Here is a 25,306-nt window from a genome sequence, read left to right on the forward strand (position 1 = left end):
TTTAATAAGAAGATAGGCTAGACTGTGACGATCAGGGCAGGGCTCAGTCAGACAAACAGACCGGCATCTGCTTACAGGCACCCAGCCGCTGTTATACCTCCTCTTCTCTGTTCTCCTCTTCGCTCCTCCCCAAGCCCCTTCCCCACTTCCCTAGAAAATTTTGCATAGTCTCACAGGCCCCCTCTTATGTAAAAATCCTCATGTTCACCTTGTTCCCTCCTTTACAAAGTCCAGGGTGGCCAGTCTCCTAATGGCCGATCAAGGCCTCTTTTCAGTATTTGACCACCCTCCCTGTGATGACCTTTTTTCTCTAACAGCAAATTTCCTTGCTGCAACTTGTAGACTCCAGTTAAACATCACTGGCAAATGCAGTATTTTAACAGTGCTTGGTTTTTTCAYGTCACTGTTTTGACCTGAACAAATTGTGCACACAAATATAACAACTTAATAATAAAAAATGAGTTTATTTTAGAAGAAAAAATAGTAATTATAATTAGTACGAAAATAATGAGAAGTCTGCAAACACCASACATTTTTCTACCTCATGTTTTATTTTTATACAAAAATATTTCCGAAGACCTTTATAATAAACAATTTAKGATTAGTCCTTGATCACACTATACATATTTAGTGTTTCACTGATTAATTTGAATGTATAGCTGAGGTCCAGAGCAAACCATCTCAAGGTGTCCACTTTGTAGCTGAGAAACGAGTTGCAGAATGTCTAGTTCGAGCCCGTGAAGTAAGTTTTTCTCTGAGCCGTCTGACTTCTGCCATCAGTTCCCACTCTTTGCATGCCAGTTCTTCTCGCCTTCGACCTAAAGGCATTTAAGTGCAAGAGACTAAGACTTCATATTTCAGCTAAGAGTTTTGCATAAATACCATGAACTCTTATTGGAAAACAAATAACCTCTGCATGGAAACACTATGTTTCATTCTTTAATACCATTGTATCCAAGACAGCCCTAAGACCTGCAAAAGTGAAGAGCAACTCCTCCTGAGCTCTTTGAAAATGCTCCCAAGGCTGTCCTAGTTTTTGTTACAGAAAGGTCAGACCTTGATGGGGTGCTATGACAGGTCAAAAGATATATGTTTCCCATTGTGTGCAAAGAGTTTTGTACATAAAGTACACATGATTTTAAAATGCACATTCACTGGCCAAAATGGCAAGGACAGCCCAGACTAAATGATTCTAGACTAGTTCCTGACTGTAACTCTCAGTAAGATGAAAGAGTTTTACACCCTCTCAACATCCCCAAATCATACACAATTATGAAAACAGAAAAAGCATATGTAAAATGATCAGGTCAGAGTGGGACTAGAATGAGGATATTCCTATAATGGGACACACTGCAGACACTTCCTACCCATGCTATTCCTGGCAGCACACAGAWTTTTTTCAGGTGTGAAATAGAATACAGCAATAAACTTGTTCACTGTCCACTGAACACCTACACAGTTACTAATGACTCAATCACCCATCTAGGTGTTCCAGTAACACTTCTGAAATTAAACATAAGAGGAAGGAAGGTCCTAACTTAGAAACTTACCATGTGATGATGACTCTGATGCAGATAAATCATTCAAACAGACGTTTCCAGACTTTGGCACCTGCTGGAATCCTAAACCCGTCTCTGCATGTCCAGCCTTTAAATCATGCAGTCTCTCTGTGGGAAATGGAGAGAAGGCTTCTTTGTAAATTGTGTTCAAATTTCTAATAATTTTTCTAGCTTGCGGTGAAGCATTTCTTTTCCAGGAAGCAAAGCTAGAACAATCACTTACTCCAGCTAATGGCAAGTCCAATTTGCTCAGATTCAGAAGTCAAGTTTCAGTCTATGAACCAAAGCGATACATCACTGAATTTCATTTCAAGAAATTATAGCTCCATATTACTGTTTCTTCCTCTATAATTAATCAATCTTCTAACAGATGGGTCACTAACTTCAAGCAGAATATGGCCACTCACACTTGCAGTTTTAACARGAGACACCCATTTTAATAAGGCAGTTGCAATTTACTCCATAATAAAGCATTAGGCAAATTAGGGCAATGTCTGAGTAAGTTTGCCCAAAGCAATACTAATCATCTCAGATCATCTTGTGTGTGCCTTTGAGAGGTGGGGGAATGGGATAAATCTTTGCAAAGCCATACAAAGGCAACATTCAGGAAGAATGTACTGGCCAGTCGTGGAAGCAAATACTTTTTTATTCTGTGAACAAACACTCAGCAAATTCGCTTGCTGGTAGTGAGTTTGCTTTTCTTTATAGATTATTTGACAAAGGATTTCTGTGGGATGAGATTCTGTGATTAACTTAAGCTGATCTAAGACTGTGCTCCCACTAAAAGTGCCATTTCCATCCTTTCCTTTGCTCTTGGTCACTGTTTCCTCTGTGCTGGCATGGGAGCTCAGGCAACTATGGGGCAAAGTCCGATCAGTTCCCTGATGTGGCTTAAGTCTAGTCCTACAAAAAAGGACTAACATGCAGCTGGATAAGCAAGCTGCTCTAACCAGTCGCATAGCCTGCAAATGCTAGATCTGATGCAAGAGGGTATGCAAACGTGTCCAGCACAGGAAGGAGGAGGAGAAATGCCCCTTCTGATGGCAGCCTACAAAAGGACACTTAGAGAAATCACAGGGATTTCAAAAATCCTACCTTGTCTCAAAAAAGAGAYGTACTTGCACAAACATGACATAATGGGGATAAAGGAGAGGAGATAAAAAGAGCTTGCACTCTGTCCTGTGTTCTTCAACTGTATGTAGAACAGCCAGGGGAGTATGGAACTTCATTCTGCCATCTCACCATGTGATGGGAAATAACTAGGCTGGGTTGGAGTGAGATTAATGTCAGCAGGACAGTACTTCAGTCTGAAAGATCTAAATGCTGGAGARAAGACTCCTATGGTGAAACTGCTTTTATCTGTATGGAAAATTGTTATGTATCTATCATGGGAAGCCCAAACTGTAGCTATCTTCAAGTTGAAAAGAGAGTTACAGGTTGAGGTTTCTGATTTGATAAAAAAAACTAGTGCAAACTACCTTACATCACTTGTTCTTCTGTGTACCCAGAAAACATTACATAACAGCATACTGGGAGAAAATTATCTTCAGTTTTGGGGATGCATGAGGGAATCACTGGCAACCAGAAACAAAACACAGATTCCCAACTATACACAACAGTCAGCTAATTTTCTAGACATGATCATTTATATGACTGCATCTGATGGATATCAAACTGAGATTCTTTTCCAAGTCTGCCCTCGTATATTGGATTCATGAAAGGATACTGCCAAAAAGTACCTATAGAAAGGAGTTAAGCCTGAGTTTACCCCTAACATTAGACACTTAATTTGTCTTCAGTTGATGAATCTGGGTCTTCCCGTCAATATCTAGTATGCTGATACACAGAAGAACTGCATTATCTCTATGCTCACCAAAATAGCCATCTTCTTTTTGCAGCTTTTCAGCCAATTCTAATGCATCATTCATTTCATCTTCTAAAAACTGCTTCCTGTGTTCATCTGCAGCAGCAGCTGCCTTCTGCTCTGCCTCCAGTTGAGCCTTTTTCTGCGTAACTTCTTGCCACTGCAAGAGAGATATTCAGTATATATTCAACAGATGCGTTCCATGGAAAAAGCAACAAGTAAATCCATCTGAACTATTACAGATTATGTTTCATCCTTAAATCAAAACGTACACTATGACACTGAGTGAATGTTTTCTTTTTTTTTAAACTTTTTCCTTCAAACAGCTAGAGAAGGGTAAAAGGCTTGGGTTAGAGAAAAAAAACAAGAGGAGCTTACAGAATTAGGAATATGCTTTCCTAAACCTAACAGATCCTCACTGATTTTCTCTGGTGCTTCTAGAAACTTCCAGCAGGAACAGGAAAGAAGAGTCCTTACAACAAAGTATTTCAGGTAAACACCTTTCAGCTTTATGCTATACCGTGTGATGAGCAAAGGGCAGTTACACTTTTGACGGTCCCATTTAAAAATAGAAATAACACAAATACCTTTTTTTCTTCTGCCTCCTTCAGAGCCCTCAGCAGTTCGGCTTCTTTTACTCTGTTGTCATGAAGGAGCTTGGCTATCTCCTTATAATGCTCCTCCCGGTCCTGATCCTCACACCTTAGTTTGTGCAATGCTTGCATCCTCCAGTCAGTGTCAACACATTTCTGCTCTGCTTTGGCTAAATTTTCTTCAGCTACCTAATAAAACATGTTTCTTATCAGGAATGCATTTACTTTACTTCAAGCACATGGCCTTACACATGAATAAGTGAAGATCTTTTCCTGTCAAACYGAGGTGTTCTCCAGAATCACKGTTAGCTGTCCCTACTAGGAGACTGAAATTGCAGTGACACTGCTCCATTCATTACGGCAGGTTGTCTTCTTCGGAAGTACTTTCTTCTGCTTCTTTTTCATCCTTGTTATTCTTTCACTTACTGAGGGCACTTTTTTTTTTCTCTCTTGAAATGAGGCATAAACCTCTTCTATGATTTTTGGGATTTTGCTTTCATAGCATGGACTTTATCTGATTTTCAGGTGCAATTAACATCAGATTGATACCTGAATGCCAATACTTCCACCCACATCCATCTGCTTCCAAAAATTGGAGGCTGCTTACAAAAATTCAGACCCATATGCTTATTTCTAGACAAAATATAAATGCAGATGCCAAGCATATGGGCAGTGGGCTAGCTACAACTATTTTTCCAACTGTGCAGTCAGAAGTTCTGAGCTTGAAAATCTGAACAATTCCTAATGTCAAGCTATACACATTCATTATAGTGATCTAGAAGACAGCTTCTATAGTTGAATTTCCTGCCAAGTACTGCCAACTGCAAGTTCCTTTGAGGGCTTACTTTTGTTTTGTTATGGTTACAAATAAAACATGTTCCTTAACAGGAAAATAACTTAATCTGAAGAGCACTCAAGTCTCATTTGCCACCATAACTGCTGGAAAGTAAAGAAAAGTTGAATATTCGAGGCAGACCTGCAGAAATTCATTATTATATAGCTGTTTGAACACTCTAGTCAGATTTCTGAAAAGCTCAAATGAAAGATAAAAACAGAATTTTAAACACACCAGCATTATCTATTAACATATATATCTGTAAAACAGATCTAAAAAAATATTATACTTTTACTAAATTAGTACATATTACTAGTTAACACACTAACTTCCGAAAAATACATGTTAAGATCCCATGTTTTTACCATTCGGGCTTTCTGTTTTTCTTCTCGATCTACTTCCATCAATTTCTGAACAAGATGATCTTCCAGATCAGCCTTTCTTCGACTGGTATCTATCTCTCCTTTCATTTCCTGCATTACTGTCTCTTGATCTTTGATAAGATGCTACCAAACACACAAGCATAAATTATAGTCACTGAACTACTATTTCATATTTGCAATTCTGGTTCTTTAACATTTATTAAAACTTCATTAAACTAGTATTTGAATATATACACACATCTTATCCCACTGTATACCATAACCTATCATAAATGTTCAAGAAAGTGATACTCCGTGCTGTTTTATCCGCTTGGAATTACACTAGGCCTGAGTCAGCACAGTGGTCTCCCAGGTTTATATTGATGTAATTCCACRCAGGGGATCACAATAGAGAATAAGAGCAGAACTCCACCATAAGTGAATCAGATTCATCACATAAATATTCTGCACTTTGAAGGCATATTTTAGCCAAAACCTCAAAACACTTCACAAATATAAACCATGTTTCACGGTACAGGGACTTGTCATAAACACATCTGTAGCTTGAATGAGGAGCTGATTTGCCAAAGCAGTATGGATCAGCAGCAGATCAAGAAACAGAATTTTAACTCTCACCACCTTTTCTTCACATTGATCTGGGAACATCTACACATTTTTCTGCAGACAGACACGACCCCTTCCCAGTCGTGCTGGAATCCAGCAGGCTGTGTCAGCAGGGTACTGAAGCACAGTTAGCATACACTGTCTCGCAACAGGCCTTCTAAGCTTGAGTACAGCCCCTCRCTAACAGCAGTAAAACAGCTTCCAGTCACTTCAGGGCACGGGCAGAGAAATCCAGTCTACAGAGTCTCTTGTGGGCAGACATATATCCTCAGTTAGTTAAATAATTGCTACCTTTCTAGCCTAAAGAGCACAATCACTGTAGGATTAATTTTCTTGAACAGCTGACTTTACATATACTATTGAGTATAAATAAGCTTAGCCTGGTTTGCATTATGTAGCCACAATACAGCTGGCTGAGTATTTAATAAACAAGCACTTAAAGAAATTTAGCCCAGATTGTAAAAAGCCATACGACCAAAAGCTTTAAAAAGTCAAATATAAGAAGAAAAATACTTTAAAGTAAGGGGTAAGGCATTTTGGAAGACCAGTTCTGCATGCATTACAGCTGGATGTACATGTATGCAAGACAGGCATAGACAGCTGTGATTTCTAGACATTTAACCTACCATTTCTAATTAAAATCAACATTATTAAAGCCTTCCATTGGCGGCCTTGCTTTTCAACCATTTATGATAATTAACTCATATTTAACTTTACATTTAAACAATATTTATTGATTTAAAAATCTTTATTACTAAACAGTGATGTCTCAACCATTAAAATCAGCATTACACAAAAAATGGAATCTTTAGGGAGATGATTAACAAAGATGTTTGAGAAAAGAATTACACCTTCCCCACAATACATCCATTCCTTTTTGCTTAATTATTTTTGGCAATTAGATATTCTTTGATCAGCTACATCAATCCATTGTACTGGTTTCTCCAGAAAATGTAGATATATCTGGATACCACAGATGAAAAGGTAGGAGTTCACGGAATGATGAACATATTGTTAAGACTTATTTCTCATTTAAGTGTTCCTCACTTCTCTTAACCAAATGAGCACATACATACAGATTGCAGCAACAAAATGATTCCTCTAAACAGCAGAAGAACAAAATGGGGAGGATATGGGTATTTTCTCCAAGAAGAATGGATAACAGTAGGTTCTCCTAATGCTATTATTAATAGAGAGTCTATTCTAAAAACAGTATCAGAGAGGAAAATTAAAAAAAAAGGACCCACCTCTTTCCCCGCATAGGCTGGTTGAACAAATGTGACCAAATCTCAGAACTGCACAGGAATAACCATTAAATATAAATGTCTGTATAGTTTCCTATACTTACCTGTTCAAAATGCTGTCTTTGTGATTCAAGTTCCATTTGCCGTACTTCAACATCTTGAGCAGCAGCAGCTGTTTCTTGCTCTCTTATAGATGCCTTGAGGAGAAAAATAACCCATGAAAACACAGTAAAGAAAAAATTCTTGTCCCTAAAAAACCCCCAAAGCAATAAAATGTCCAAATCTCAAGCCACGTCCTACCTCTAAGTTCTAGTTAACTTTCTATCATACCATGAAGAGCGGAAAATAATTGATAACAAAAGTGCAGGGCAAGGTGGAGAAAAGATASAGGAATAGTTCTGCATAGAGCAAGTCATATTAGGCAACTGTCAGGCTTGATCTAGTGCTAATAATCTGCAGGGCACAGCTCCTGATCTAATAAAGTGTCTCCAAACCCAGAATGCTTGGGAGGACAGTACAGAGATATGGAAGTGGCCAGTTTGCACCTGGCAGGACCTGTGCTGAGCTGCAGCTAACGAATCTTACAATCCCCTGACCGTCTTCCTACAGAAACACTCACACAGCCGCCCCAGGCTCTGCGAAGTGTAGTGCTGAGACACTGGAAATGGCCTGCAAAAAACCAAGTTYGTGCCCACAAGGCTCAAAAGGCTCCATCCTGTGCATCCTCAGGCCACAGCGCCTGAGCTAGTAACCCTGCAGGAGCAGAGCCAGGTCTCACCAGAGGCAACTGGTGCCTCTCAAGCAATAGCAGAGTTCATTTGCAGTCTGGATATGCTGCCCACAGACAACTGAGAATTGACTAGTCCTTTAAGGAGCTCATAACTCAGCATTGCCAATATACAGATGAATTTGGCTTTTCTCAGGAGTTTTGCCAGTTAAAACAAGCCAGTGGAATGTAGCAAGTGCCAAAGACGACTTTTAAATGTGCATTTACCACATAAAGTAGTCCATCTCATGCTAAATATATCTCTGTGCTCACAAATCACAGTATATGAACTGGAATTTTAGTTGTGCATTTTTGATTATTTACTTTTCCTGATAAATCTTCACGAAAAGAATTGCTTAAGCAATACTAAACCTTTCTTGCAATTTCATCATCAAGACGTTTGAGTTCCATCTGCCGCTGATCTTGCTGATATTTCAGAAAACGTCGTCTTGCAGCATCTAGCAATTGCAGTTCCTTTACTTTCAGTTCTCTTTTCACAGCAGCTAGTCTTCAAAGCCAAAATAAACACAAACAAGGCAATTTGTACGCATAAAAAGTCATTGTCAAAGAGTACAAGCTTGCACTGGAATCATCCATTAGTTACTATGAGCTAATCTCTAACTTACAATGCTTAGGGCAGATGCTTTCATTCTGTAAACTGTCCAGTTTTCATTTACAAGACAAAATTGAAATCACAGACACACAGAGGTCCTTTAATGGCAGTCCCTCCCAATTAACCTTTGAAAACCTGTGTTCTGCTGCTATCGCACTTTAATAAGCAATAATTTAGTACTGCAATGGTCCAGAACTGGATACTATTCCTTAGAATAGCGCCAGTGTCCTGGTACCTCTTCCTGCACAAAATTATTACTTATGTTTATTTGTAAAACATCAAACTGCTTCCAGGAACAGAATCACAATCTTGTGAACTAGTTTGCAGTGAAAGGCCCACTGTTCCCTTTAAGAAAAACCTACTCTGTGAGGAAACAGGATTTCAAGAAAAATACTACTTTTAGTTGATCTAACTAGGGAGATGTTGAAACTCTCTTCATAACTGCAGAATGTGTGGACTACCACATTAGTTTCAGTACTATAACAACTCTTTACTCAACAACTGATAAAACAGTTAAAACAGTCTTTTTTCTAAATCCATTAGAAATGGAAGAATGTGTACAGGTCACTGATATTGTAAAGGACTGTTATGTTTGCAGTGCGAGTCTTAAGTCAGTGTGCAAACACACAGCAGTTGACGGCCCAAGAGCAGTCGCAATCTGAAGAGAGAAGACAAAGGCTGGGAGCTGAGACAAAAATATGAAGTGACTTGGCCTCTGATCTGCTGTATTTCCTTGGGCAAGGCAGTAATACAAACCAGATCACTTCATTCCCACACCGAAATCCCATCCACCAGACCACACTGTTTTCCTATATTATAATTTACACAAATTAGTGGTAATTTCTCCTTCAATCATGGTTAAAAATATAATAGCAGGGTACTGTAGCTGGGCCCCTAATGCTTCTTTTATTATAGTACCTCTGTCTCTGTTCTGCCAGCTTCTCTTCTTCTTCCAGCAGCATTTTTCTCCTCTGTTCTTCAGCTTCTTGAAGCAGTTCCTGCTTCCGATACCAGGTTTCATCTTCTACTTTCCGTTCCTGTGCTTTAGCTTCCAATTCATGCACTAACTGTCTAAATGGAAGATCACACATTAACATATAAAAACAGGCATCAAGAAATTACTTGATTACTTAGAAATTGATGACTACACTAGCAAAGAACTGCTGAAATGAGATGTCATGAAAGAGCATAGCATCCCCCCTACGTACTGATAAAAGCATAAAGAAGAGCTACAGCACCAATTGTTACAAACAGGGCATGGCAGCTGAGTGCAGAAATGAAGCTTCTTTCTCATGTTCTTAAGGAAAACTGATTTCTAAAGGTGCCATGTAATCATGGTAATTTCAATGGTAAACTGCTAACTCCCGACCCTTTTACAAAGCTAACCATTACCAGGCTAACACAAATTTAGGTTCTGACTTCTAAGCTTTCCAGTGTGAAGACTTTAGGCCAAATATTTTCTGAGAAATAACAAACACTTTTGGTTTAAGATAAGACTGTCAATTTAACTTAAAAACACAGCAAGCCAAATAACTCTTAACTTTTGTAGCTGTTTAAGTCACTGTCTCCAATTTTTCTTAATCATATTCTTCCTTCTCAAGCATATACATTAAAATAGAAAAATGGAACTACATCATATCTATCTGTCCCTCCCAATTTGACATTGTCTTCAACTTTCCCATTAATACCTCTCTCGTAAGTATGCAATTTCATCCTGCCTGATCCTCTCTCGTTCCTGAGTTTGATAATCCACAATGAACTTGGGATATTTATTAAATACAGGGTACTGCCCTTTCGTAAGTGGTATGAAGTCATCAAGCATATGTTGTGGATGGATATCTACTGGTGTAGATTCCATAAGATGATAAGCTTCTTTAATCACGACATTAATGTCCAGGTTGTTCCGATGATGAAAGAAATACTGTAAGAGACATGCTTCTATTTACATTCTACAAAACATCAAGCAAGCCTTTAATATGCTTTGTAGGAACAGTTAGGTAAATTAGTAAGCTCTATATTCCAAACATGGATTAAAAAAGGGGTTACCAAGTTAGCCCGAACAATTAGTAAAAAATCACTGGCTCAACTGACTTGATCCAAACCTCTTCAAGTTCTAAAAGCATCCTCTGGTTCTTTTTCTTCTCTCCAAATTACGTTTACATAAAGATATGGGAAGCTAGAATGTGACTTTAGAGCAGTCCAACTGCCTACACAGACAGATAAATCTCAGTGACTTTTGACGCTTAAAAGAAAATCTGTCTACTGATTATTGAAGGAATATGGCAATAATGTTGTCTGTGTGATGTCTGACAAACTGATTGCCCAAAAGTACATTTTCAAGGCGGGGCCCTTTGTTTGCCTATAAAGGCGTCATCATACGAAAAATGCTCTTCCTCTCATGTAAAGCTAAACGTAAATTTCTGTTTCAGAGAAAGTCAAATAATATCGCTAACTGCAAATCTGAAGGCAAAATAATGAAATAAGACCATGACAGAACTACAGTATTTTGTCTCCGCACAAAGTCAGTTTTAGATCCCCAAATAAGAGGCAGAATAACTTTGTGGTTGATGAACTTTCCACATTCACAAAATGACTTTTAGTGGCATTAGAAACCTTGTGAAAGTTTAAAGATCTTCACATTATATGAAACTGCAGGAAATTGCTCAATATTTTATTCATTTATAGTACATTTGTCAGGTACTAGATGACATTGTTCAGACATGCAGTAATATATCAATATGGAATTGAAACATTTCTTTTTAATTTCCATAAAAATAGATATGATGTTTTATGCTTTTCTGTAAATACAATTTCAGATGACTTAAATTGCAAGATGCTTACCTCGAAATCCTCTGTTTGATTACAGTGAAGCAATGGAGCTCTGGAACATATAACATAGGCAACAACAACCATTAGAAAGTATGAAGGATGGTTGGAGAAGATATTATCAAAGACTTTCAGCCATTCTTCTCTTGTTAGAACCTCAGAGAATAGTGTTTCTAGAAGAGGCCAGGCATAAACCTACATTATTTGGGAAAATTAACAAAATAATCCATTAGTGGAATTTCACTGTTCCTTTAACTGGAATAATATGAAATTTTATTGTCTTATACCACGAATTTATTTATTTATGAAAGACAAACTGGAACTAAGCCAGAGGATTTGAAGGTAAGTTAACCACTCCCTATAAAGATTCTCAATGAATAGGGGAGCAAATATAAAGACATTTTTTTATTTCTATGGAGGTGTAAATCTTCCATTTAGATTTGCAAAGCTAAAATCATCCCTAATGATAAATATATATAATTATGGCATTGCCTTATTTACTAAATTCATTCACCACACCTATGTCCACCTTCCAAAAAAGAAAAAAAAAGGTAAAGATACATTTATAATTCAACCAGTAATTTTTCAAACAATGTGCACTTGAAAGCAAAGGGCTTCTATGAACTACAGTAGCGTGTACATGAGGATTTATCTTCATGTAAAAGGAAACGCTGCCGGAAAGTGATGAAATATTCTTCAAACTTGTATGAGCAAATCATTAACTATTACTTAACGAAAACTCCCTCAAAAAAGAATTATGCCAAAATAGAAGACTAGTGCACTATCATTCACTGCAATAACATTTTATATACAAAATCTGGCTAGAATTTTACCTGTGAAGTCACGTTGCATTTTATCAAATGCTGAAGTAGTTCTTTGTCATGATGTGCCAAAATATTTTCCACCATACTAAGGACATTAACCGGAGGATTGGGAAAATACTCAAACCAGCGCTGACAAAAATTAACTACAAGAGAAATAACATAATCCATTATAATCCAGAGTGACAGACTCCTGACAATGCTCAGGTTTGATTATAAAAGCTGCAAATTTCTAAGAGGAAGTCTTTGGCAGCAAAGCCTATTTAAGATCCTCCCATCCCTCCTCTTCCCTGCAATATATTCCTACCCCATTCCCACCATACACTGCTCCGCTAGCTGGACTGGCATAAGTGTATGTGTCAGTACACTGTGAATCAGATTGGGGGACTAATCTGGTTTAAAGATAAAATGAAAAAATTCTGTGTGCTGTTGAACTAAGTAGTTGGAGGCAGATGGGAATACTTAAAGCAGTTTTCCTGTCTCATGAAACTCCTGCCTGTATCAAGTAATTTTTAACATACTAAGAATAATTTCTGTAAACTTGGATACTTAGACAGTAACAGCATGCGTTTGCAAAGGGGCTACGTATGYTTGGCAGCACATATCTTCTATAGACTCAAACACAGCTGCAACAACTAATTTAAGAGCAGAGCACTTTAATTTAGTATGTTTCTTCAGAAGACAGCCATTGCCATCTTTCAGCCAAATGACTAAACTGGATTTACCACATGTTTAGGACAACTAAACAGAGTAAAACTTTAAAAGAGATCATTCCCTTTTGATTTGCAAGTTCTTTTTTCTTTTTGACTACTCTTTTCTCATATCTCACATATAGATTTTGGTTATTCAGTATGACACCGCAATTATGCTAGATACACTTTTTTTTTTTTTTTTTTTTTTTTTTTTTTTTTTTTTTTTTTTTTCTATATACTTTTTTTTTTTTTTTTTACTGAATAGACTTTAAAAATACTGTTACACTGCTAAGTTTTTGCTAGAAACAGTGCAAAGGAAGTCTAATATCTTGTTTTGATTTAAAAACAGGTTTTGGTTTTAAAACACACAGCTACTACATATTAATTCCTGGTGAACACCTTTAAAAGAAAACCTCTGGTGAGCTCTCAGGAAAATAACTCATTCAGTTTATCAAGAAAAGCTCATTTGCATTAAAATACTTTGTAGCATATTGGATTTTTAAACATCTTTGCTTACCTACTACAGTAGCAACAACTTCAAAGCAGATCAGCTGGTTGTTCTGAAATAATTTTACAAATGGGAACGCTAACAAAGGAATATAAGGTGTCTCACCAAAGATAGCAGACCAGTGAGCTAGAGCTGATAAGGTCCTATATGTAAAAGCAAGAAAAGGAGYAGAAAACATTGGTCCAAAGACGAACAAAAATATCGCATGCATATTATAACCATATAGAGGACTAAACTTTCAGTACATAGATGCTCTATATACAAGTTATAAAAGGAAAACTGCATTAAGGCACTACTATTTCATTTTAGACTTTCATTACAGCTGGTTCCAGCTGGGGGGTACACTTCACATCAGTACATGAAAATATATGTTTACCTTTGTAAAACTCTCAGCAGTTTCCTACTTTTGATGGGATACTCGTTCTGAATATGCACAAATGCACTGTGGGTGCCTTTATCTATTAGGCTACTGAATGCTAAGTGGTTTTCAGGAAGTTGTAATAAGGAGCGCCAAACAAACATCCTGCAATTAAAACGCAGACTTAGTCAAGCTACTTCTCTTTCATAGGCCAGGAAGCACAAGCAATTTTATTTTATGCAAGCACAGACATGCACACAGATGTACCTGTATTTTGCTGGATATTCTCCAAATCCTTTCAACAAGGCCTGCAGACGTTTCTTGTTTAATCCACCTGGCAACTCATTCTACAAAATAGGAAATTAACAACGAACGTATGTAAGGATTTCTGCTTCATAATCTTTTTTCTTGTGCTCTAATTGACGACAGTAGCTAAATACTGAAGCTCCTACCATCGTATTTTAAAAAACTATGAGGTATACTGCTGTTACATCATTCTGGATATTTTAACAACATTCACCTTCTACTGGAGTCAAAAAAAGCTGTCACTGGTTTCTGTCAGAAACAGATCAGACCCCGAATGACTAAACTATGTACAATTAAATGATAGCTATAGTCAAACCATATTAACATAAGGAATGGATCATTTTGTGATGAATGCTACTGTAAGGAGAATGTATATGAGACTAGGGATAAAGAAACAGAAGATAGTACAGTGATGAGAAAAGGGAAATAAATGTAACAATAATGCACCTCCTAAATAATAACAAAAATGCTATGGTTTTTAGACAGAAGTTTTAGGAGTGCAGTCTGCTAGCAGAGAAGCAGAGCAGTTTTAACAAAAGTCCACATGTGGTTCTAGTGACTTGAACAACTTCAGAGAGATACCCATGACCTGACCAGGGGAAGGGCAAGGGACAGCTCCACAGCTCTGTCTGTGTCACATAATGCAGGAGTATGTGCTAAACACTGGGGGAGAAAGGTGCTAAAACTCTTAATCCCCTCTCTGTTCAAACTTCACAGTCAATCAGTGCTTGAACTTCCTTTCTAGAGTAAGCAGCTAACTTTTTTTCGCAATGAAATTCAAGAGCTGCAGGCTGGAGAACAGAGTATTTGCAACTTCTTCCTACCTCTTTATTTTCAAGTGATGTGTTCACTTGTGGTTTCAGCGATCTGGTTTGAATTTTGCTTCCTCTGGATTTCCACGGGCGCTCTGACCTTCCTGAAGTCACCCTCACTTTAAGTTTATTTGCCCCCAACTTGCACTTGGACCAATCTTCCACTACTTTGAACAGGGGTGGTGGAGGCTAGTATTAAATGAAAATAACTCAGTTAACATCTTGTGAGACAGCCTAAAGGTCACTCTAACTTGATGTTTACTCTGTTTTCTATGCAGTGTTCTTGAGCTCAATAGCCACAGTAGGAACAACAGATACACATTTATAACAGAAACAAAGATATATGGACTGCAAACCCCAGAATAAGTACACAAGTGAATAAATATGCTGTAATAAACTAGAAGACTATGAGAAGGTTTATGTAGCTTCCAAACACCAACTCAGTCATCATGTATATTCTTCTTTAGCAAACACTAAAATATAATTGGGATAGTACAAGTGCATTATGTATTCAGCTAATTTACTTTAGTGTGTTTCTCAGTGTTACTGAAAGATCTTTCTATACAACCTGCTAAAAGAGAATACAAAAGACCTTAACAAACTTTAATTAATCTTCATTGTCAGGTAGGTATTAATTTAATTGTGGAGATTGGGAAAGCAAGTAACAATCCCAAATCATGTCGACCCAGCAGGAAAAGCACAAATGAAATGCATGTCTGACCTACAACCTCGTACACATTCTTCCTCAGCTCAAACTCTTTTATTGTACAAAGCTGGTTACTTCAAAGACATGGTGATTAAAGATTTATGGAATTCTGGATTTAGAAACTTGACTCCCATTAATAAATTACTTTAATAAAATAAGAACTGGTATTTAGAATGTTTGTTATTTAGGAAGGATTAGGAAGATGACTGTGTCATAATGATGGATTCTAGTATCTAATAACACAGTAAGAAGAACAAAATCACAGTTAAAAAAAAAGACCATTTGTGCCAGCAGAATAAGAGAGCAACAGTTGCAAACTATTTCCTGGAAGAAAATGGAGTAGAAGCAACACAATCCTCTGATCTCCGCCCCTGCTCCCCCCACAACATTATTACAAAGAAAAAAAATGGTCCATATAAATTTCCATAGAAAGAAATCCTCCATATAAATTCCTGTAGAAAGAAATCCTCCCTCCCGCAACCTCCTGAAAACAGAAACACAATGATGTACTTTAAAAACATCATACTAACTGACAGGCTGAAATAAATATGAAGGGAACTCTAAAAATCTTTATTTGTCATTTTAAACACAGCACTCCAAAACTTTTAAGCCAATGACATTAGCAAACTATTTCTGATATGCAAATCTTGTAGACAAGTATCTTTTTTAATGGTATTTCCTGCTGTTATAAGAAATGTAAAAGACTCTACCTTATTTACTTCTTGAGTCAAAGCTTGGACACTGTATAAATTAAGRCTACCATTTTCCATTACTGATGCAATATACCGTCCATTGGGGCTAATCGCTGCTGTACTAATTCCCTCCTCATGACTCCCAATGTCAAAAAGAAGTTTGCATGTTTCTATATTGATAAACCTCATAATATTGTCTTGACTTAACACTCCAAGGACCTACAAGATAAAAGGACACAACAATGAATATAGACAATGCAAAACAAGGAGGAATATCAAAATCAGAAATTACATTCCATTAAGCTAAAAAAGAAAGTGAGCAAATATTTAAGACAGTAACTTTTCTTTGTATGGAAGACTGCCCATCCCCTCACTGTCCCCAAAACCCTCCGAAAGTCTATGTGTTGAATCAAGTAAACAAATTTTCCAGTCTTAAGCTTTGTAAAAAACTGACCTGATTAGAGCCCCCATCAAAACTATCAGGGAGGAATTCCAGATGGCGGACAGCCCGTACTTTTGTAGGCATCTGGATTATTCTTAACAACTGCTTTGATTCTAAACACCATAAGTGAAGATGATTTGATTTTCCACCAGCTACAAAAATCCGGCCATCTCTGGATCACAAACAAGGCAAAGTTTTCATCAGAATACTATTATATTAGCTAAAATAAGAGAGATCATACATTTCCTTCTACGCCCTTAGATCACTTTTGAATCCATCATTATTCTTCTCATACTGTACTGAAAGAACAAAACAGCTCCTAAATAATAAAATTTGCTTTTGTAATGGATAGTTTAAACTTTATTTKAGTAGTAATTAAAATTCAACTTACTTTACTTCAACTGCTATGGGGCTGTAATATAAACTGATGCCATTTGTTGCTGAAAGGGTCAGTCACAGCAGAGATCAAAAGCTTATCATAACATATAGCTCAATACTTCCATAAAACATTACAAGTAAGCAGTGAAAACCTTTTTACAAACTACAACTTCTGCAGTTTTTGTATCCTCTTGAATGTTTAAGATAGCAATTTACCTGGTAATTGCAAAGACCTTATAAAGGAATACAGAACCTTCTACTGGAGTTGGCAACTGGTATTTACACTGAAGAGTATCAAATTCCCATGCAAAAACGGAGTTATCTTTAAAACAGCTGAGGATGGTGTTACTCAGTGGAAGAAAGAAAACCTGAAAGAGTACGAAGAAAAAAAATGGAATAAAGTTGTCCAGAATGTACCTTTTAAATTGGACAAAACTGAACAACAGAATAAAATACAGCAAGAAACCACAGCAGCATGGATATTAACAGACTGTAACTGCATACTGCAGCTGCAACGCAAGGCTGAGATCCCTGAGGTGGCAGGTCCCCTTCCCCTGCCCCAGKCAGGCAGGCCTGCCCTCCCTTGCACTGGTTCACAACTTGTACCCTTTGCTAAGCTGGTTTAACTCGCTGAAGTGACAAAGAATCACCTGTCTCTTCTGCGTTATTTTTCTGACTGTTAAATTGGCTTGTGGGGGATTCTGATGAGGGGCAGAGAGGGCATAATATAAAGGGTAGCAATAAGCATCCAGGAGCAAGAGGAAAAGGGCTCTCTTTCAGCACTGGTGGGTTTTGAATAGCTCACTGCATCTGAAACGTAGCTTCAGCTTCCAAACAGCACCAACAGCCTGCAAATGAACTCCATGACTTTTCTTTAGACTTGAACTCTTTAGGTTTACGTATAACTATTAAATGTAGAAAAAACGCTGTGGACAGTTTAGTAATGTATTCTTCATCTATGAAATGCAATTTTTGCTGCCAGGATGAAAGAAAACAATAACAAAAAGGTTATAAATATACATTTTGTAAATCTAGATATGTGGGATGGGATTCACCTTGCCTAACGTTAGTGACTAAAAGTTAGATATTCAGCCCAAATTAGTCACTTGACAGTGAGTGAGAGAAAGTTACCCGTGGGGGAGAGTCACCTCACCTACCATAGTCATTCATATTTAGCTGGGCTGAGTTGCCCTGTGGAGCTGCCTGTCCTTCTTCAGGGATTCTGAGGAAGTCCGGACAAGGAACTGAGAGCAGACGCCTATCAGGCAGATGGATGAAGTTAGGCAGGAAGATTTCTACCTTTTCTTAATTCCTGTTCTCAAAAAAATGCTTATGGGTCCTTCCAACAGCAAGTGAAGCCTTAGGAGCAGTTGAAAGTTGCTATTTTAATTTTTGACAAACTGGAGTACTGAACAGTTCCTCATCTTGTGCTTTATTCTAGATAGATAACACAAGCTGCTCACAAGCCGCTGTTGAAAAGTTGCTTTGAAAATGGCCATTACAAATGTCCTCCCTTTAGCTCTTTTTTCTCATTTGTCTTTTTTCATCTGCCATTCTTAYAGGGTGTAACTCTTTCTTTGTCTTTTCTAATTAGCTTTGCCCCTGTACTGACTGAACAGAAGGTGTATGCTGGACTGCAAACTGGRGTTACATGAAGAGACCACCCAAAGTACACTACAGGGATTGGTGGGAAACTACCAGGAAGGCTCATATAGCAAGTGAGAATGCCACTTCGGACACTGAGTGTCACCAGCTACAGTCTAATAATAAATTGGATCTTTAATTTGGCACTTATCTGCATGTCTTAAACCATGACRTGGGAGTAAACATCATTATCTCTGTTTTAAAGACAGGAAAACGAGATCCAGATAAGTTAGACTATTTGCATAAGGTCATATCAGCAATGGTAGAGACAAAACAAAACCACAAGCTCTTGATTCCCTAAACAGTGATTTATTCACCGAACCACAGCCATTACTGTTTTGGTTTAAAAGTTGTTTCCATAYTGAAACATCCTGATTCTACCAAATTCCAAGAGCCAACAAGAACCCCCCCACACCTAGCCTACACAAAAACCCATACTGAGCATCAGAAAAATTTTATCCACCAAATAAATGCACCCATCTCTGGAGGGAAGATGTGATAATTATTTTAGTGACCTGCCTACAGAACAGTTTTAATAAAACAACAAAAAATGTAAACATAGTCACCAAGCAATTTCCATGGGATATTATTTCAGGTTGACAGAATTTCTGCCTGACCTAGAACATGAAGATATTCAAATGAATACCCTTGTTCTTTGCAAAACCAGCACAGGAATTTTAGTGACCAATTTGACAAGAACTTCAGTTTRAAGTGGTGTCTGTAAGACTACTCCCTGTAGTGCAGCACATGTAAGCAGTGCTCAGGGACAGCTTTGGTACTTTCTGTAGTACTTATGCCAAGGTTTGACATTTGGTGGCACAGGCAGACCTATTAAAATCAGCATAATGCTATGGTAGACCTATTTAAACCACTCCTCGACGCAAACATACCCTTCTCATTCCCTGAGTTGTTCCGGCATGTCTTGCAGCAAACAGAACCAAAGTAGTCACTAGCAGTAAATTCTTTCTGCTGAGTTACTTTTCAGCTTTGTTAGCTCCCACATTCAGTGCTGGCATGACCAGGGCACACAGGAAGGGGAGCAGCTTTGCAATAAGCAGCTGAATGGGGTGGGTGGTAGTGACTGTTTAAACTACCATTATTGCCAAAAAACTCTGTTCAGCAACACCTTTAGGTTGGAGAGTATTTCTGGAGGTCCTCTGAGGCCCTCCCGCCCAGCTCAAAGCAGGGCCAATCTAGAAGGTGGCACCAACTTCCAGATTAGATTGGGTTGGTCAGGGTCAAATCCAGCCTAGTTTTCAGTATCTCCAAAGATGGAGGTTCCTTAAATGTTCCCAGCAGACCTGTGTGACTAGTGTGTTGTGATTCCAGGGGTCTGGGTGATGTGACAGAATCACAGTTAAGGAGATAYGTCCAAAGAACATAGAAAAGATTCAGCTGTATTTTTTAAAGTATTTTCAAGTACTGTGATTTTAATATGCGGTATTACTCCCACCCAGGTATGCTTGTTTTATGCTTTAGCAATTGCTCTTTACTCACCTTCTGTATACTCACAGACCGACGAACATTCAGCTTTCTTTTTCTTTGAAAGGTGTCCAAGTCCCAGAGTTGTGCTGTATCAGGAGATGTAGTGATGGCGTACCTGCCTGAGCCATGGACAGAGATGGAAGACACTGAAGAATCATGTCCTCTCATCCAACTAACTAGTTCTTTGGTTTCTGTAGGAGTTGATGAAAAAAATGAAAAGGATCTGAAACTCATTCTAAGCAAAGCAACTACTGCTTTACTCTTTATTGTCAACATTATGCAGTGAAAGAGACTTTTAAGCACACCTAGTATACCTGTTCACCACCACAATCCAACAAACAAGAAACAAAGGTAGCAATCTTCATATAGTTATTATACCTTACAGAAACATAACCTTCTCCTCATCGCTAAGTAACAGATTTTGTAAGTTATTCCTTACGCAGAAAGCCAACTCGCACAGACTTGTTTAATTTAGCCTAAGAATCAATCTTAAAAAGCCATGAACATTGAGACTGGGTAAGTTCAATATGTTTAGTAGGCAGATTATCCATTGTGAACACCAGCAGTAATGTCTAAAAGTTGAGGCATGAATGTTCTAGCTAGAAATCTACACTTGTTTTGACTTGCGGGCAATATGCACGAATGATTACGCAGCCATTTACAGATGTAAAGAAGGAAGGCTTAATGGCAACAGGTTATGACTATAGAAAGGCAGAGTCAGAAAGCTACATCTCATTAATTCTTTTAGAGTGCAGAACATTTTTATGCAGCGTATTGCATATTAAAGAAATGGTTTCTCTGACTGCATTCTCTCCCACTTGTGACTGCATGACCACTAATCTTTCCTCAGCAACTAAACAATATTTGTGGCAATTATACTATTTATACTGGGTAGTTTGCCTGACAGCCCATGGGGTGGTTCCAACTGACCTACCGCTATGGCATCAAAGATGGGAAATGGCTTTTGAGCAGCTCATTAGGGCTGTTATCGCATGGGAGGAGGACATGGGATTACAGGGTAGAGCCTCTTAAGCAGTTGATGGGGCCCTCCAATTGAGTATTTACTAATACACCTCTAAGGATAGTTTGCCCAATACTGATTTACGTGGAAAGTATTTATAGTGTTTTAAAACATTCTTCAGTATGATCTGGCATCTGGAAACACCACCATACAAACAGCCAGAACTCTGTGGACCGATTAACAAGATTTCTCTAAATGCATCCAAAAACTAAATTTAGTCTTTGGTCTTCAGTGAGAAAGTTATGGGGGGAAAAACAGAGCACTTCAGACCGTATCTCCTACTCTTCCTCTATTTTGGGAAACAGTGTTAGTTAAAATCTCCACCAATAATATCAGACTCAAACCTTCAAATCACAGATGACTTATTTCTACTGCTTCTACTAAAGATTTAAGTCCAGATGATAGGAGACACTACAAGTGCACTTTCCGATAAGTTAAGACTAACTTATGAAGAATGAACTGTCAATGCCTTTCACCATTTAACTTCTAATCAAGTCAAAAACAAACATGTAGCCTGTGAAAGTAATTTTAGATGTCACTTTTGAATGAGGATACAGATTTACTTGCATACTCAAAACTACTGACAGTTCTTTTAGTGTATTGTCTTCCTGTTTAAATATTTTTTCTGTAAATAAAGTTTAAAGCTGGCTCAGTTGCAAACTCTAATACACTGACAGCTGGTTTTGTTTTGTTTTTACACACCTTGTTCCAGAAGCATATATGGATCTGCTTCAGAAAAGCTAACACATATAATCCTGATCCTGTGCTATACTTCACTTAAACAGAAACCTGTGTGACTCAGTGGAAACAAGAAGCTGTGACGAAGCAAAGGGCTCTTTACCCATAAAAGACAGGACTATAATCTTTTTTGTTGTTTCAGAAGACTACATTGCATGTAATACACAGTGAGACTTCCACCAAAAATCTTACAAATTTGAGGTTGAAGCTAAACCTATATATGTTTTCATAACAATCCAGATTTTTACAGAAAGGCTTTAAATTTCTCCCTACCTGTATCAAAACACTTAATGGAATAATCTGCCAAAGCCACAAGGAATTCTGTCTTCCTGCGAAGATTAAATGCCAAAGCAGTACAAGCCTGCATTGTTCGCTGGACAAGGTTGAACCTATTTAAAAAAGGATGTTCTTATTGTGTTAGGAATCTTTGGTTCAGAATGTCAAGTAAAATAATAAATTAATCAGTTTCAACATATTTCGCCAAGAGAAAAACAAATTAATGTTAAAGAAGGGAGCAAAGAAATATAAAAAACAATGCTCATATTTAAAACTCAATAGTGTGAAATTGAAAAGACTGATTCGTGTATTTCTGCAAATGACAATACTTGGTCTAATTTATTGTAATTCATAGATAATTATTAATTGATCAGTACTATTCACAGAATAACCTATTTCATGTGGTAACACTTAACTAATCACTGAAGATCTATGATATTGATGTCTGTTCAGTATAATGTTACAATCTTCTGCTTTTTTGGAGCAGCTAAACCAATAAAATAGTATGTAGGGCGCCTACGTGAGACACTGGCTTGCAGTTTCAGGTCTGAGTAAACCACTATCTCAACCAGGCATGAAAAACATTACAGATGTCAAGACAATTAAAATGTATTATTAAAAATAGCACCTTTTGGTTGATATAAATATTCTTACCTGTTTCCATTCAAGTTAAAAACATATATATTTCCTTGGTGGTCTCCAGCAAGTAGAGAATCTCCAGAACTGTCAAAAGTCACATTCAGAAAATGTATTGTCTTTGAATGATATCCTGTGGCACTATGAATTATGTTTACTATAACTCTGTGAAGAAAGGAAGCAAAATGACCATGTTTTGAACTGTTTCCTTAAGATGTATTTCTCCAGGATCTAGGATTAAAGTATTCCTTTTACAATTCTAATCATTCATTGTCATCTTTGAAAAATCTTCTTCTGTGAAAGAGCACATATTTCTAAAAGTATTCACTTTGTTGGAAGGTAGTTAGGAGACATTATGTAAAGCAGACAGGGGGAAATCCACCATTCCTGGCCAGTTTATGAGGCTCCTAGTTACACAACTGCCATTCATATTATTAATGAATAGCACTAACTTTTATGGTGATGTATTGCCTACCAGGTTCTTCACTCTCCCTGTAAAGAAACAAGCTAGAAAATTGAAAAGCTATGAGTTACTATAAGAAACCACTTAGATCAGATGAGGAGCAATTTGGTTTTCATACCACTTCTTTCTAAAGTCTTTACAAGTATGAAGCAAGCCATTTTTTATCATTTTCATCTGAGATATTATGGAACAAAATTTGCTCTTGACAGTTTTTCACACTCTGAACTTGTATCACTCTGTTAGCAGAGGGTGGGGCCTGATGCAGAACAGCAGCCCATATTCAGAGTAAGTCATTAGAGGAAGGTTGGTCCAGGAAGCAGGACATTACTTACTCCAAAAACATGGGAGAGCTGCTATTCCTGGATTTCTTGGATAATACAGGGCAAACCAATTATTTTCTATAACTACCTGAATGTAAATTCAGAATCAAAGTAAATATGTAAAAATGCACAGGATATTGGGATGCTGATTAAAGACTACAAGGCACTTGCAGCCACTGACCGCCAAGAGAGTAGAATATGCAACCCAGCATCTGCATGCAACTGTTGGTACATGTACAAAGTGTGAAGATGGGCCATGCAGCTATTGTTCACACTAGACACAAAACTAATTGAAYCTCATCCTGCTAAGATTATTCTTTTCTGGGGTAAAAGGGAGGGGCCATAAAAATAAGATTAGATGGATGTTAAGCTAATTTGTTATAATTATATTATAATCATGTGATAACAGTATCTGTAATGCCATTAAAAAACAAAGTATGACTTCCAATTTTAAAAACATCCTGAAATGAGAGCACTTATCAGTCTAGTTACAGCATCTCCCAATACTTCCTCAACATGGTTCTCTGCCTTTCAAAAGTTCCTTTGCTACTAAATTAACTTAGGAGAATAAAAATATCAGTTCATGGAACTGCATCCAGAATTTCCATGCCAAGCACTATACAAGTACTAAAAAAACCGCATTTATATGGTTCTTTAGCTTGGGCTTGATCATATTTTGACCTTTTCTCATGTATCACGAACATTTTAAATAAACTCCCCAGGGAATTTGCCCATGGTAATTTGTTTAATACAATTAAAAACAAAAGAAAAACTAAATTGGGATGATTTTGACATTCACAAGCTCAAAATAGTTAGCATGGGTAACCGCTACAATATTAGAGTTGCTCAATCTTTGGAAGATATTATTTGTAAACACCCCAATCTACACACATCTCTGAGGACAGTAACTCAACAAGCGTAAACATTTATTTATCACTTTAATAAYCTAGTGATCTTCCTTATCACAGATATGGTCTGCAAAATCATACAATCAATGATGTAGTTCAACCTCCTGCTTATAWAAAGGAAACCCTAGAATGCTTGCACTATAAACTAAGTATCATAAGACCATATATGGTTTTGCCAGCTCTCTGATCATTAAGGTCCTAACCTATAAGCAGTCACTACTTATAGAGCTGTTACACAGATAATTTATGAAGTCCACTGAAGCTATGTCTCTTGCTTGAAAGCACAACATGGGAGCTGGACCACATGTACAGATGCTCCAGGTGTGTCACAGAACTGTGGAATAATTCAGGTTGGAAGGGGCCCCGGGGTCATCTGCTCCAAGCCCCGCTCAGAGCAGGGCCAACTTCGAAGTTGGACCAGGTTGGCCACGACCCTGTCCAGGCAAATTCTGCACATCTCCGAGGATGGCGATTTCACAGTCTCTCTGCGAACCAGCTCCAATGTTTGACCACCTTCATAATGAAAAAATTTCCCTACTATCTAAGTGGAAACCCCGCGGCTGTAGCTTGTGTCCGCCGAGGCTCGCTGCACCCCCCGGACCGCCATGAAAGACCTGGCGCTGCCTCCTGCGCCCCCTCCCGTGGGGGGCGGCGGCAGCGTGACCGCCGGGGCCTCCCCCCCCAGGCAGCGCCCTCGGCCTCCTCACGCCCCGGCGCAGCAAGGGAGGCCTGGGCTGCGCAACGGGGAAGGGAGGGAGGGAGGCTCCCAGGGCGGAGCCCGGCCGGGCCGGGCCGGCACCGCCCGGCCCTCGGC

General features: G+C 38.1%; 1 protein-coding gene across 2 annotated transcripts; it reads right to left on the reverse strand.

Moving 5' to 3' along the window:
• Positions 1-530: 530 nt before the first annotated feature.
• TBC1D31 (TBC1 domain family member 31) lies at positions 531-22,999 on the reverse strand. Of its 2 annotated transcripts, XM_026074649.1 has the most exons (21): positions 22,820-22,999; positions 22,163-22,278; positions 20,143-20,321; positions 17,218-17,369; positions 16,636-16,795; positions 16,200-16,400; positions 14,796-14,972; positions 13,933-14,012; positions 13,684-13,830; positions 13,317-13,450; positions 12,120-12,253; positions 11,302-11,481; positions 10,149-10,381; positions 9,379-9,531; positions 8,220-8,355; positions 7,186-7,278; positions 5,217-5,357; positions 4,011-4,205; positions 3,433-3,583; positions 1,551-1,667; positions 531-818 (listed from the first exon to the last, which is right to left on the reverse strand). In XM_026074649.1, exons 2-21 carry the CDS (start codon positions 22,254-22,256, stop codon positions 682-684), a joined length of 2,994 nt encoding a protein of 997 aa, XP_025930434.1. In that variant the 5' UTR covers positions 22,257-22,278; positions 22,820-22,999; the 3' UTR covers positions 531-681. The 2 variants fall into 2 exon arrangements, with proteins under 2 accessions (XP_025930434.1, XP_025930433.1); XM_026074648.1 differs by lacking the exons at positions 20,143-20,321; positions 22,163-22,278; positions 22,820-22,999 and adding an exon at positions 18,159-18,748.
• Between the last annotated feature and the right edge of the window lie 2,307 nt (positions 23,000-25,306).

Source organism: Apteryx rowi, unplaced genomic scaffold (assembly GCF_003343035.1).
Source record: "Apteryx rowi isolate R43461 unplaced genomic scaffold, aptRow1 scaffold_394, whole genome shotgun sequence".
NCBI classification, from domain to species: Eukaryota; Metazoa; Chordata; class Aves; order Apterygiformes; family Apterygidae; genus Apteryx; species Apteryx rowi.